This window comes from Pelodiscus sinensis, chromosome 28 (assembly GCF_052426305.1).
Source record: "Pelodiscus sinensis isolate ZL-2025 chromosome 28, ASM5242630v1, whole genome shotgun sequence".
NCBI lineage: Eukaryota > Metazoa > Chordata > Testudines > Trionychidae > Pelodiscus > Pelodiscus sinensis.
In genome coordinates, this window is record NC_143079.1 from 16,583,974 (window position 1) to 16,597,814 (window position 13,841).

General features: G+C 47.2%; 1 protein-coding gene across 1 annotated transcript in view; it reads right to left on the reverse strand.

The window, feature by feature from the left end:
* ANTXR1 (ANTXR cell adhesion molecule 1) overlaps positions 1–13,841 on the reverse strand; it is a 215,884-nt gene that overhangs the window by 105,673 nt on the left and 96,370 nt on the right. The window contains exon 13 of the mRNA XM_006119107.5: positions 7,567–7,662. Within this exon, the coding sequence (XP_006119169.2) occupies positions 7,567–7,662 (96 nt within the window). The remainder of the gene's footprint in view (positions 1–7,566; positions 7,663–13,841) is intronic.

Here is a 13,841-nt window from a genome sequence, read left to right on the forward strand (position 1 = left end):
AATGGCTGGGCTGCCAACACCGGCTGCCTGAGGGTTGGACCTGGCTCTGTATTGGGAAGGCAGGATAAGGGACCTGCTGAAGATAAGGTGTGTGGTGGGCTCTGGAGTGGCTTAGACACTAGGGCATTTTTCTGGGGAACATATGGTGGTGGGTTCAAGTCCAGTCCCCCAGGCACCCCAAGCCCCCCACCCCAGGAGCAACCAGGCTCAGGACAAGGGATCCCTTGAATGCTGGGCAGGTGGACTCTTCAGTGGACTAGAAGATATACAGTCTTGGGATGTATTAGGCAAGGTATTTCCAGTAGGCATAAGGAGGTGTTAGTGCCATTATACAAGGCATTGGTGAGACCCCATTTGGAATACTGTGTAGTTTTGGTCTCCCATGTTTAAGAAGGATGAATTCAAACTGGAACAGGTACAAAGAAGGGCCACTAGGATGATCCGAGGAATGGAAAACCTGTCTTATGAAAGGAGACTCAAGGAGCTTGGCTTGTTTACTTTAACCAAAAGAAGGCTGAGGGGGGACATGATTGCACTCTTTAAATATATTAGAGGGATAATACCAGGGAGGGAGAGGAATTATTTAAGCTTAATACCAATGTGGACACAAGAACAAATGGATATAAGCTGTCTAGTAGGAAGTTTAGACTTGAGATTAGACAAAGGTTTCTAACCATTAGAGGAGTGAGGTTCTGGAACGGCCTTCCAAGGGAAGTCGTGGGGGCAAAAGATCTATCTGGTTTCAAGATTAAACTAGACAGGTTTATGAAGGGGATGGTTTGATGAGCTAATATGATCTTGGTTACTAATTGACCATTAGCAGTGGGAAATAGGTCAATGGAGGGATGATAGGAGTTACTATAGAGAACTTTCTGGGTGTCTGGCTGGTGAGTCTTGCCCACATGCTCAGGGTTTAGCTAATTGCCATATTTGGGGTTGGGAAGGAATTTTCCTCCAGGAGGTTTTTCGCCTTCCTCTGTAGCATGGGGTACAGATCACAGCTGGAGGATTCTCTGCATCTTGGGGTCTTCAAAGTATTTGAAAGCTTCAATATCTGAGATATAGGTGAGAGGATTATTCTAGGAGGGGTGGGTGAGATTCTGTGGCCTGCTCTGTGCAGGGGGTCAGTCTAGATGATCATAACGGTCCCTTCTGACCTTAAAGTCTATGAGTCTATATAGCACCTGTTTGAGGAGGACAGGATTGTGGGTTGGAGCTCCCCCAAGCAGCCCAAGCCCCACCCCCCCCCCCCAGGATCAACCAGACAGCAGATACAGAACCCACTGGAGGTGGGGTGCCCTAAGGGATAGGGCATTCACCTGGAAAGCACAGGGTGGGGGGCAGGATAAGGGACCTCCCTAGGGCAATGCTTCTCAACCAGTGGTACAAGTACCCTTGGGGCACTCAAGAGAAGTCTGGTGTACATCAACACAACTGAAATTTGGAAAAAACTGAATTTTTGTTTTACCAGTAAGTTTTACAGTATTTTATTATTTCGTCACCCACCCAGCTACAATTAAGTTGTTTAAACAAATGTGTTGCAACAGTAAAAAAAAAAAAAATTGTGTGTGAAAACTGTAGGTACTGAGAGTACTTATATATATATATTTTAAAGAGGTACAGGCAGTCCCCGGGTTACATGGATCCGACTTACATCGGATCCCTACTTACAAACGGGGTGAGGCAACCCCGCACTAGCTGCTTTCCCCCAGCAGACCAGGGAGACGCGAAGCTAGCACCCCCCCACAGCACACCAGGAAGACGCGGAGCGGCTTTTCTCAGCAGACACCTCAGCTTGAGAATAAAGGACTGAGGGAAGTGAGGTGTGGGAGAATAAAACTGAGCTCTGGAGAAATGTTTGGCTAGAGTTTCCCCTACAATATGTACCAGTTCCGACTTACATACAAATTCAACTTAAGAACAAACCTACAGTCCCTATCTTGTACGTAACCTGGGGACTGCCTGTATTTTATAAAAAAAAAAAAGGTTGAGAAACACTGGCCTACAGGAGAGGGCATTTGCCACACGCCCAAGACTAGAGCCTGCACCCCTACCTCAGACTGGTGAAAGTGAATGAGATTCGGGGAGGAAGGGCAACAGAATGAGCAGGGGGAGGCCTCGGAGAAGGGGAGAAGGAAGCCGGGCAAGGGTATTTGGGTTTGAGATAGATCTTACATTGCACTTAAATTGAAAAAGTGACCTTGTGGTTAAAAAGGTTCACGACCCCCGCGCTACATCAAATGCTAGAAGATCGACCTCCAGAGGGTCAATCTTCTCTGTGGTGTAGACATACCCTGAGAGTGGGATCTGATCCTGGCTATGTCTACACTAGGAGTCAGGTATGCAATTCCCAGCCCATGTAGACAAACTTTCATCAGGTCTCATTGGGCAAACATGCTAAAAAGAGTAGTGTGGCCACAGGAAGTGGCACTGGCTAGCTGCCCTGAGTATGTATCCAGAGTGTCCTGGCATATCTGTACTCGGCACAGCCCTTGCTGCTGCTTCTTGCTCCTTCTGCTACACAACTGTGCTTAGCAAAATCAGAGCTAGAGTATGGCCTTGCGTGAGGTGGGAATCACACCCGCAGCTCGTAGCCTTGGAAGTTGTGTGTCAGGTGATGTAAATCTGCCTCTCTTATGCTCAGACTCTCTTCAACCTCCATATTTCAAGGTGTAGGCAGGCTTTATAGTAGATGCAAAGGTCACTCAGGGCATCAGAACAGTAAATAGGTCAGGGGGTTACAGTATAGGCATCCGTGGGAGTTATGGGGCAGGAAGGCTTAGGGAGAGGGACTAGCATAGGACAGGGTTTCAGATGGTACAGGAGCAGGTTCAGAGATGAGTGAAACTAACCCCAAGTGCTCTGCTGAATCGACATTTCTATCTATGTGCACATTAAGAGAAGGATGGAAGATGAAATGCCAACTACAGCAGAATGACCCTACGGGTCATGCCTCCAAAGGCGAGTATATCTGGAAAACACCATGAATGAAATTCTGGCTGAATGGAAATCAGTGAGAATTTTGTCATTTAAACAAGTGAGAGGAGGCAAAGGGTCCTGGGCAAATTAACAGGGCCCTGGAGCCCAGCCACTTCAATAGCTCTACCAGCAGTCTGGGAAAAGTGTCTCTTGATACTTTCGATATGCCCCGTGCATGTTCCTGGCTAGTATTTACTTAATGTATCTTGGTAAAGCCTAAGCTGGCCTTCTGCACAGAGGTGGGTCTCACTCTCGTGTGCACAAACAACCATTGCACACACAATGCACTTAGCTGTCCCTTTGCACTTTCATTTATACACTTTGCCTGTGCAAATGCTGGGTGGAATTCTGGTCCCACTTGTTTAAATGACAAAATTCTCACTGATTTCCATTCAGCCAGAATTTCATTCATGGTGTTTTCCAGATATACTCGCCTTTGGAGACATGACCTGTAGGGTCATTCTGCTGTAGTTGGCATTTCATCTTCCATCCTTCTCTTAAGGTGCACATAGATAGAAATGTCGATTCAGCAGAGCACTCGGGGTTAGTTTCACTCATCTCTGAACCTGCTCCTGTACCATCTGAAACCCTGTCCTATGCTAGTCCCTCTCCCTAAGCCTTCCTGCCCCATAACTCCCACGGATGCCTATACTGTAACCCCCTGACCTATTTACTGTTCTGATGCCCTGAGTGACCTTTGCATCTACTGTAAAGCCTGATGAGTTTCAGATTTCATCCCAGAATCCTTTGGAGACCCATGCACATGGACACATTTAGAAACAGTGTTGGTTTTATATGGGTGGATGCCAAAGGAGACACTGGGCCAGATGAGTCCCTGGAACAAGTCCCTGGATTTCAATGGACTTACTCCAGGGATGAATTTCGCTTCATCTATTGCCTGGATCATTCCTGTTTAATTAAAAAATATGCCAAGACGAAGTTAAATGTTTAGAAATGAGCTTGTGACTCATTTAATCCTGGTAATAAAAATCTTCCCCCTCACTGCCCCGGATGCACACTAAATTATCACTGGGCTGGAGTCCATAGCAGTGTCTCACTTTGCAGTTTGAAGGATTATCAAAGCTACTGCTTGTCTGCCTTCTGTGTCTGTTGGCCATGCCAGCATCTTTGCTGCGCTTTCTCTTCATGCCCTGGAGGGCTCCAGATTTCTCAGTGAACCAATGGAACAGGAAGATGAGCAGGGTTGGTCCCTTCCCAGAAAAACCAGCGAAGAAAGATATTCTGCTGTTATTCACCTTTAATTTTACTGAGTCCTTTGGTAAGCAGTGAATGATCTTGGTTACTATTTGCCCAGCTATATCACTAGTGCCTGGAGTTGCCCTAGAGAGAGGATGAGGTATTGTACAAACTCCTGTGGCAAAATCTTCCAAGCAAATCAGGACGTGTTCTATACTGGAAATATCAACATTTTAATCCTCACTCTGGGGGAGGAGGCAGCTGAGCAGTTTGATATCTAGGTAGGTGGGAGATGATGGAGGAGAGTTGATGGTATAGGGAAGCTTTGATCCAAGTTGAAAGCTTTACCCACATGATGGTATATCTGGGATATGTCAAGCTTTAAGTTTAATGTGTATTTAATCTCTGTTTTCCTGCTATCTTTGATATAGCCCCCTCTGATCAGCTGGACTGTATTTCTCATCCTTAAAGAAGCACCATTACTCACCACTGCATTCACACTATTCCATCAGCTCTCTGATTGGGGCCCAAGTCAAAATGACCCTTCTTCTTTTTAAAACTCCAGGTTTCATTTGCTCCAGATCCTGCCTCTCTGTGCACACATCCCTACTCACTCTGTCCCGTTACAGAATGTCCCTGTTGTTGAGCAAGGGCCATCCCCTACGCAGCATTTGAAGTTGGGAAGAGCCCTCTTGTGCATCCTGCCCCCTGTTCCCAGTCTCTTCAATTCTCCAGCTTGTTTCAAGTCTCAGTTGAAAACATCTTAGTCTGAATTTTCTATGGACTTCAATGGGGCCACACCAACAAAGAACCTCTCATGCTGCTTCTCCTTCGGCCACTTTTAGAAACGAACCTCCCACTGTTCTGAGAAGTTCAAATCAATATTTTTTCCTGTTCTGGGTTTCATTTGAGTTCAGAGGTGCCAAGCTGAGATGTGTTGTTACTCCTGGTATTTCCAGCCAGAAGCAGAACAAGCACCAGAAGTCTCATTAGTCTGTTCTTGCAAAAGTCTGTTGCTGGTCTGAGGAATGCCTCTCACCCCAAGGATTTATTCTTAAAAGCTTTCAGCTCCCATTGGCTCTGCAGCTCTCAGTGTCAGGCCTTACATTTTGTAACATGATGGGTACATTTACAGCACTGACTGCATGATTTAAATGATAAATAATAATTATATTGATCCAAAAAATTAAGCCAGCTTGGAAAAGCTTAAAATAAGCATCCAAAATACCTACACCAAACCCAGACTCCAAAGCTGTATGTGAGCATCACTAATTACTGCTATATAGTTATGTTAGATTAGTGCATTCAGGCCTCAAACCAAGTGCAGGGCCCCACTGTGCTAGACTCTATATAAAACACATGTCAGATAAGCTGTCATGACAGGGACTATGTTCTAAATCCATGGTGTACAACATGCTAGCCAGTAGCCACATGTGGCTATTTGGCCAGATGAGTGTGGCTAATTCACTATAACAGTAGGCAATATAATGGCTACTGCTTCAGAACTAGTTGGACACCACGGTTCGAAATAGGAAATAGAAAAGGGAGAGAGGGAACAGAGGCAGAAGAGATTTTCTGATTCCCCAAGATGAGACAGCAAGTCATTGGCAGATCTGGGAGTAGAACTCCCAGTCTCTTTCTGTTCCCTTTTCTTTCCTTTCTTGCCTTTTTCCTGTTAATTTAACACAACATATTATTTTCTTTACCCTGTGGCTGCACTACTGAACTCTGCAAAACATTTTGTGAAATGACCAGAATAGAAACCATCGCTCAATATAATAATAATGACAAACATATTTATATAGTAACTTTCATCAAAGTATTTCAAAGTGCTTTCCAGTTGGATAATTAGCATTATCTCACTGTTATAGATGGGGAAACTGAGGCACGAAACAGTAATGTGACATGCTTAGTTTGGAAAAAAGAAGATTAAGGGGGGACATGATAGCGGTTTTCAAATATCTAAAAGGGTGTCACAAGGAGGAAGGAGAAAATTTGTTCTTCTTGGTTTCTGAGGACAGGACAAGGAGTAATGGGCTTAAAGTGCAGCAGGGGAGGTTTAGATTGGACATTAGGAAAAAATTCCTAACTGTCAGGGTGGTCAAATATTGGAATAAATTGCCAAGGGAGGTGGTGGAATCTCCCTCTCTGGAGATATTTAAGAACAGGTTAGGTAGACATCTGTCAGGGATGGTGTAGACAGAGCTTGGTCCTGCCTTGAGGGCGGGGAGCTGGACTCGATGACCTCTCGAGGTCCCTTCCAGTCCTATGATTCTATGATTCTATGCCTGAGATCATATGGTTAATGAGAGGCAGAGTCACTAAAAGATACCACATCTTTTGATGCCCAAGCCTGCGCTTTACCCACTATACAATATTGCCTCGTTTCATTCACCTCTTTGTGGATGAAGTCAAATTGCAGCATTATTTCTCTTCTGAATTTACTGAAAACAAAACAGCTTTGTACAATCAAACCAAACCTCTGTGCATGTGAATGACTGAGACCAAAACAGTAAGACTCTGTAGCCACACCACTTACAGCAGCTTCACATTCCTCGCTCAGAAGTGTGAATAAGCCACCCGGAGCGATGTAAGTTACACCGACCCAAGTGCTGGTGTGGTGTGTCAGTGGGAGAGTCTCCTGACAACATAGCTACTGCCACTCCTGGGAACTGGAGGATTTAAGTCAGTGGTGGGCAGCCTGTGGCCTGAGGGTCACAAGCAGCCCATCAGAGTTCTATGTGTGGCCCACGAGACATTTTGTTACCGTTGCCCACGTGTAGGGTTGCCAGATTCTGCTCATTTCCATACACATAATTTTTTTCCTTGTGGCATGACTGAAGTGATGTGCATGTAAACCAAAGGCATGTGGAGTGAGGGAGGGCTGATTGCACACGGCACTGACTGTAAGAGCCGTGTGCTCCCTCCGCAGCCAATCAGAGCACTGCTACGGTTTAATCGGCACCTTGCAGATTACAGGCACACAAGTGCAATGAGCAAAACTGTCCTGTCCTGGGAGACCGTCTTGGTTACCACAGTCTTGCGGCTCCCGGAGATGAAGGAGGCCATCCTGTGCCACTCACTAGCCTAGGCTGCCCGTCGCTGAATTAAGTCGACAGGCAAACTTTCTCTCCTTGGTTTGCAGTGCTGCAGTTGCACCACCGCCTAAACAATGTGCTGTAGGGAGTAATACATTGACTGCAGGAATGAACAGGCCTTTTCCCATCTCCAACTTCTAGGACTCTCTGCAGCCCATCCATTGCAACTGGCATGGCCCCCCAGCCCCAAGTGAGCGATGCTTTCAGTGGGCCGTGCACTCCTTTCCACACAGAGGGGACAGCGTGATCACGGCTACCATGCAGACAGAGTGGGGTGGATGTGGGGACTCACCACTGTGCAGCAGAGAGGCCAGAACCACCAGAGCAGAGCCAGCATGAGGAGAAGGAACAGGATCAGCAGGGCGATGGCCAGGATGGTCCCATCAGACTGCAAGGGGAGAGGCAAAGAGAACGTGAGCCACAGCAGGAGCTAAATACAAACTCCTTCCTCCCCAGCACTCCCAGAGCATCCTGCTCTCCGAAGGGAGTGCCAGGCTCAGTTACCGAGAGAGGCCCTTGCGCTCTCCGAGTACCTTTACTTTCAAGGCATAAATCCCCAAGCCCCGCAGCCCTCTCCTGGCACCTTCCCTCCTCCCTCTCCCCACATCGTCTCTCAATCACTCCAGTGCTAGTGACAGTGGATCCTTCAAAGCCTGGCGGTAGCTGTAGGGTTGCCAGGTGACCGATATTCACCCAGACAGTCCGGTATTTTCGGCTCCTGTCCGGTAAAAAATTCAGAGAATACCGGACACCTGAAATGTCCATTTTTTTCTGAATTTTTCCCCAGCCAGGAGGGAAAAATGCCGGGCACCTGGCAACCCTTCAAACACTCAGCACCTGGCCTCCCCCCCGAGCCCCAACCTGGCCCCCAACACTCCCGGCCCCCCGACCCCAGCCCCCATGCTTACCTGGTTCACAAGGCTGCCAGCACAAAATGGCTGCCAGCCAAAAGACCTAGGTTAAGCAATGCTCCCCCTGGTCTTAGTGCTCAGCCGCTCCCCTGTTCCTATCCCTGCACTCACTCTTAAAGGGGACATGCTGTTTTAATGCTGTTTTATTTTAAATTTTTTTGGCTTACTTGGAGCCCTTTTTTGCTCAACAACTTTGGCCTCCCCCCCTTCAACAGAATTTTTTTGGCGGGAGGGAAGGGGGGAGGTTCAGTATTTTTGTTTCAATCATCTGGCAATCCTGTTGTAGCTGTGCAGAAGGATCTCACCCTGGGGGTGAGAAAGGGGTTCTTGCCCTCTGAGCTGAGAGTGACAGCTAGGGGAACCAATCAGAGCTAGTTTACTGATGTGGCACCTGCCTATTTTACAATGGATTGAGGCCACTGGCTCATGCCTCACAGGCCTAGGAACAGCAGCCGGACGGTAACCAGATTTAACCGTAGCAGTGGGAGGCGTCTGACCACCATTATGAAGAGCCTCCCAGGCCCCCGGCTGGTTTAGATCCTGTCTCGATGAGTTATCACGGTGGCTTATTTGAGAGGAAAGTCTGTTCTGACTCAGAAGAGCTCAAAATACCCAGTAAACCATCGGTAGCCACATGGCACTCTGCAGTTATCCCATGGCTCCTGGGAATTGATTGGCAGGACCAGGAACAGAACTCAGACCCTCCTACTCCAAAAGGTGAAGCGCATTAACTCTTCTAGTCAGTATAGGGGCCTAGACAGTGTTCACCAGCCATGGGGGCCCCCAGGCAATATGTGTGGCTGGGGCCTGACTCCCTGCCCTGGAAGAAATGGGGCAATGAGCAGAGGGGAGAGGGTCCTCAGCACTGTGCTGGGCACCCCACAGCCCTCGGAGCCGCCCAGAGCACTCCGCATGGTGCTCTGCTGGTGAGTTAAGGGGCCCGGGGCGCCAGCCGCTGCCTCTGGTGCAGTAGTAGCAGCAGCTGCGAGCCCCGGGCCCCTTTGATTCCCCAGGCCTTAGGACAACTGCTCCTTCTGCCCCCCATTGCCAGGCCTGTATCTCAGCACCTACCCGTAGTGCAGCAGCTATTAGCAGTGCAGGGAGTAGGCCACAGAGCCGGGCAGTTCGATACCAGTGAGCCAGAGGACAATGGCGCACACACAGGAAAGTGAGTATTCAGCCCTTCCCACACTGGAACTCTCTCTCCCGTTCAGGATTCCCCTCCCGCCTACCCGGCACCGCTCTCCCATGTAGCAGCGAGGAAAGGAGAGTCCCAACCCCTGTTTGCCCCTCCCCCTCATTGAGAACTTCTGCACCATCCAACTCCCGGCACTGACCCGCACAGACCATGATGTGTCTCGCTGCTTCCAGCTTTAACTGGAGGGGTAAGCTCTTGGCTTCCTGAGATAAGCCTGTGTTTCTGTGCCACTCCTGTCTGCTATCCTCAGGCTTTGGGGCCAGTGAGCAGGCAATTTGCGTTGGCTGACGTCCAGTTGTGCTGTCTTTGGTCTAAAAGCCAGACAGTGTTTTTTTTAAAAAGACCAAGATTGCAACTTCCAATGGAGGCCTCTCATGCCATTGGGTTGCACTGGGGGGTTCTGGAGACTCGGTAATCCAGGTGTTTATTTAAGTAGCTGTAATCCATTGGCTGGCTGATCATCGATCCCAAGGTGATGGGCAGCCATATGAGCTCAACCAGGGTACGTTTACACAGCAGCGCTAGTTCAGAACAACTATTTTTATTTTGGAATAACTAACTGGACATCAGCCAATGCTAACGTTATTCCGAAATAACGAAGAGCGCATCTATGCAGGAAGCCATTATTTTGAAATAATGTCGAGCTGGAGAATTTCTTACTCTGACTCCGGTAACCCTCATTTCACGAGGAGGAAGGGAAGTCAAAGGAAGAGTGTTCTTCCTTCTACTTCCTGCTGTGTAGACAGTGCCAGAAGCTAATTAGCTATTTCAACGTAAGCTACGCAATTGACGTAGCTCTAGTTGTGTAGCTTAATTCGAGTTTTGCCCTGCTGTGTAGACCTGCCCCCACTGACAATTCAGGTCAGGAAGGTTTCTCAAACCCATTTGGAATTCAGAAATAATTGCTAGAAAACTAGAATCAAGGCTGCCCAGTCGCCCAAGCACAAAGAGATGGGGAGAGGCAGCTCAAGCAAAAGAAGAAGCCTCCCAAAGATTTCACTGGACCCAAACCAAACTCTATAAAATCAGCTGGGGACCCTCTACGCCCTGCAGCAGCACAGAATCCAAAGGGCCCAAAGTGGCACACAGCCACCATGGCCCACCCCCTCAGCTCCTAGGCTTTGGGTTCTGAGCTTCACCATTAGAGACACAGCACAGAGTCTCCCCTCCTGTGCTTTCGCAGGGAGCTGCCACATAGTGAGCACTCCCCACCCCCAGCCACTGCCAATTGCATTAGCTGCCATGGAAGCACGGAAGAAACAAACTCGGGAAATCTTTAGGTGCTCTTTGATCCTTGCTCCCATAACTTCTCTGCTGCCTGCAGTTCACAAAAGCATCTTTGCATTAACAATCGTCTAAAATCTGATTGCTACAAAACAAAGAAAAATTACAGATCTTTTTATAATTGTCTCTTGACCACAATTTATATTTAGATGGTTTTTCTTTACCAATTGCCTGCAAACACCCTGCCATATTACTCTAGCACAGCTGGTTTTGTGCTAAGCATCTTAGGCTGCCAGATGTTATATTGTATCTCAAAGCAATGAATCAGGCTGGCAGAGTTGGAAGGATTCCTCACAGACAAGGTCAGCTCCCAGACTACTGCACTAGGCAACGCACCATGGGAAGGAGATGGGCTGCCCCCGGTGGAGAAAGAACAGGTTAAGAACTATTGAGAAAAGTTGGACATACACAAATCCATGTGACCAGATTTTATGCATCTGAGGCTGCTGAGGGAGTTGACAGATGTCATTGCAGAGTCTTTGGTCATCATCTTTGAAAACTCATGGAGATCAGAAGAGATCCCAGACAACTGGAAAAAGGCAAACGTCGTGCTCATCTTTAAAAAAGGGAAGAAGGACAATCCAGGGAACTACAAACCAGTCAGCCTCACCTCAGTCCCTAGAAAAATCATGGTGGGGATTCTCAAGGAATCCATTTTGAAGCACTTGGAAGGGAGGAAAGTGATCAGGAACAGTCCGCATAGATTCATGAAGGGCAAGTCCTGCCTAATCAACCTGATTGCCTTCTATGATGAGGTAACAAGCTCTGTCGACATGCAGAAGTCAGTGGATGTGGTATACCTTGACTTTAGCAAAGCTTTTGATACGGTCTCCCACAATATTCTTGCCAGCAAGGTAAGGAAGCCTGGATTGAATAAATGGACTGTAAAGTGGATAGAAAGCTGGCTAGATTGTTGACCTCAATGGGTAGTGATCAACGGCTCGATGTCAGGTTGGCAGTTGGTTTCAAGCGGAGTGCTCCAAGGACCAGTTCTGGGGCTAATTTTGTTCAACATCTTTATTAATGACCTGGATGAGGGGATGGATTACATCCTTAGCAAGTTTGCAGATGGCACTAAGCTAGGGGGAGAAGTAGATACGTTGGAGGTCAGGGACAGGGTCCAGAGTGACCTAGACAAATTGGAGGATAGGGCCAAAAGAAACCTGATGAGGTTCAACAAGGACAAGTGCAGAGTCCTGCACCTGGTATGCAAGAATCCCAAGTATTGTTACAGACTGGCTAAACAGTAGTTCTGCAGAAAAGGCCCTGGGGATTACAGTGGATGAGAAGCTGAATATGAGTGAACAATGTGCCCTTGTAGCCAAGAAGGCTAATGGTATATTAGGATGCATTCGGAGGGGCATTGCCAGCAGATCTAGGGAAGTAATTATTCCCCTTTATTCAGCACTAGTGAGGCTACATCTGGAATATTGAGTCTAGTTCTGGGCTCCCCATTACAGAAAGGATGCGGATGCATTGGAGAGGGCAGTGAAAACGATGAGGGGGCTAAAGCACATGACCTACGAGGAGAGGCGAAGAGATTTGGGCTTGTTTAGTCTGCAGAAGAAAAGAGTGAGGGGGGATTTGATAGCAGCCTTCAACTTCCTGAAGGGAGGTTCCAAAGAGGATGGAGAGAAGCCGTTCTCAGTAGTGACGGATGGCAGAACAAGGAGCAATGGTCTCAGGTTGCAGTGAGGGTGGTCTAGGTTGGATAGGCTAGGAGGGTACTGGAAGGGATTACCCAGGGAGGGTAATCTCCTACACTTCAGTTAGTCTATAAGGTGCCACAGGACTCCTCGCCGCTTTTCCATCCCTAGAGGTGTTTAAGTCCCAGCTTGACAAAGCCCTGGCTGGGATGATTGAGTTGGGTTGGTCCTGCTTTGGACAGGGGGCTGGACTCAATGACCTCCTGAGGTTTCTGCCAACCCTAGGATTCTATGATTTTGTAGGCCAAAATTTCATGTCCTTACTCAGACAATTACTGTTACTGCTGTTCAGTCTTGTCTCAGTGAGAATTGCAGGATTTGATTTGATGCACCCACCAAAATGCTATCTTGAAAAACATTGGTTTTAATTTGTACAAACTTTGAAAGATTAAATCTAGTTTGTGACGACAACTTTTGAAATATGTTTTCTTTTACCAATTTACTGATCATCTCAGCCTACAAATACTGTGCACTGACTTATTAAAAGTAAGAGTGATCTGCCAGTTATCTGTCTAACCCTATATCGATCCGAGTGGCTGGCTGAATCCAGATTGCTGAGCCATCTATAAAAAAACCTACGTGTAAAGCTTGCCATTCACTCCTTGACAATTGTTGAGAAGCACCAATTCTTTTATTTTTAAATGTCTTGCTATGATACCAAATATTTTTTTAAACATTAGCCTCTAATGAACTGCAGACTTTACATGGTAGGACTCTGACGTCCAAACTTTGAAACAAATATGTTGGTAGAGGAGCAAGGCAGATGTGAGAGGAAACCATATTTTCACTGCCAAAGAGTCCAGCAAAGCCAGAAAATGCTGCAAAGTGTTGTTGGCAGCTGAAAGACAACAAAAACAAACACTTGCATATACTGTAAAACATAAATTTGCTCTCTTATAGAAAACATATTGGAGGCATTTCCTAATAGATTCCTTCCTCCCCCACCCTTGAAAAAAATCATAATAAAATCCAAGAATTCTTGGCTTAGCAACATCAGTGCTTGAAAGAATGTGCTGTACAGTAAGGCGCACACATGTTAAAACCATATGGCAGGAGCCAGAGATGCATGGTCGCGGTGGAAGTTTTTTCCATAAGGGAAACTTTCCCATTTGAGTTTCATCTTGGAATCCTATTCTGCACCAGCCCTCCAGACTGGTGTGAAGTGGGTGGTGCCCATCTGAAGTGGGTGGTGCCCATCTGTCAGACGAGAAGGAAAACGGGTCCCAACCCATTATTACGATTTGTTATTTGTATTGTTGTAATGCCTAGCAGCCCCAGTCAGAAGCCAGGACCTCAGTGTGCTAGGCATTGTACAAAGAAAAAAACCCTGATGGGGCCTGCCCCAAAGAGCTTAGAACCTAAGCACTTCTCTTTAAGAATCCCACAGTGCTCAGGTGTGCTCACCGGAAAGGAACCTGAGCCAGAATCTGCCTCTCACTCAAATCTGGCTTCAAAAGTGGATTAAAAA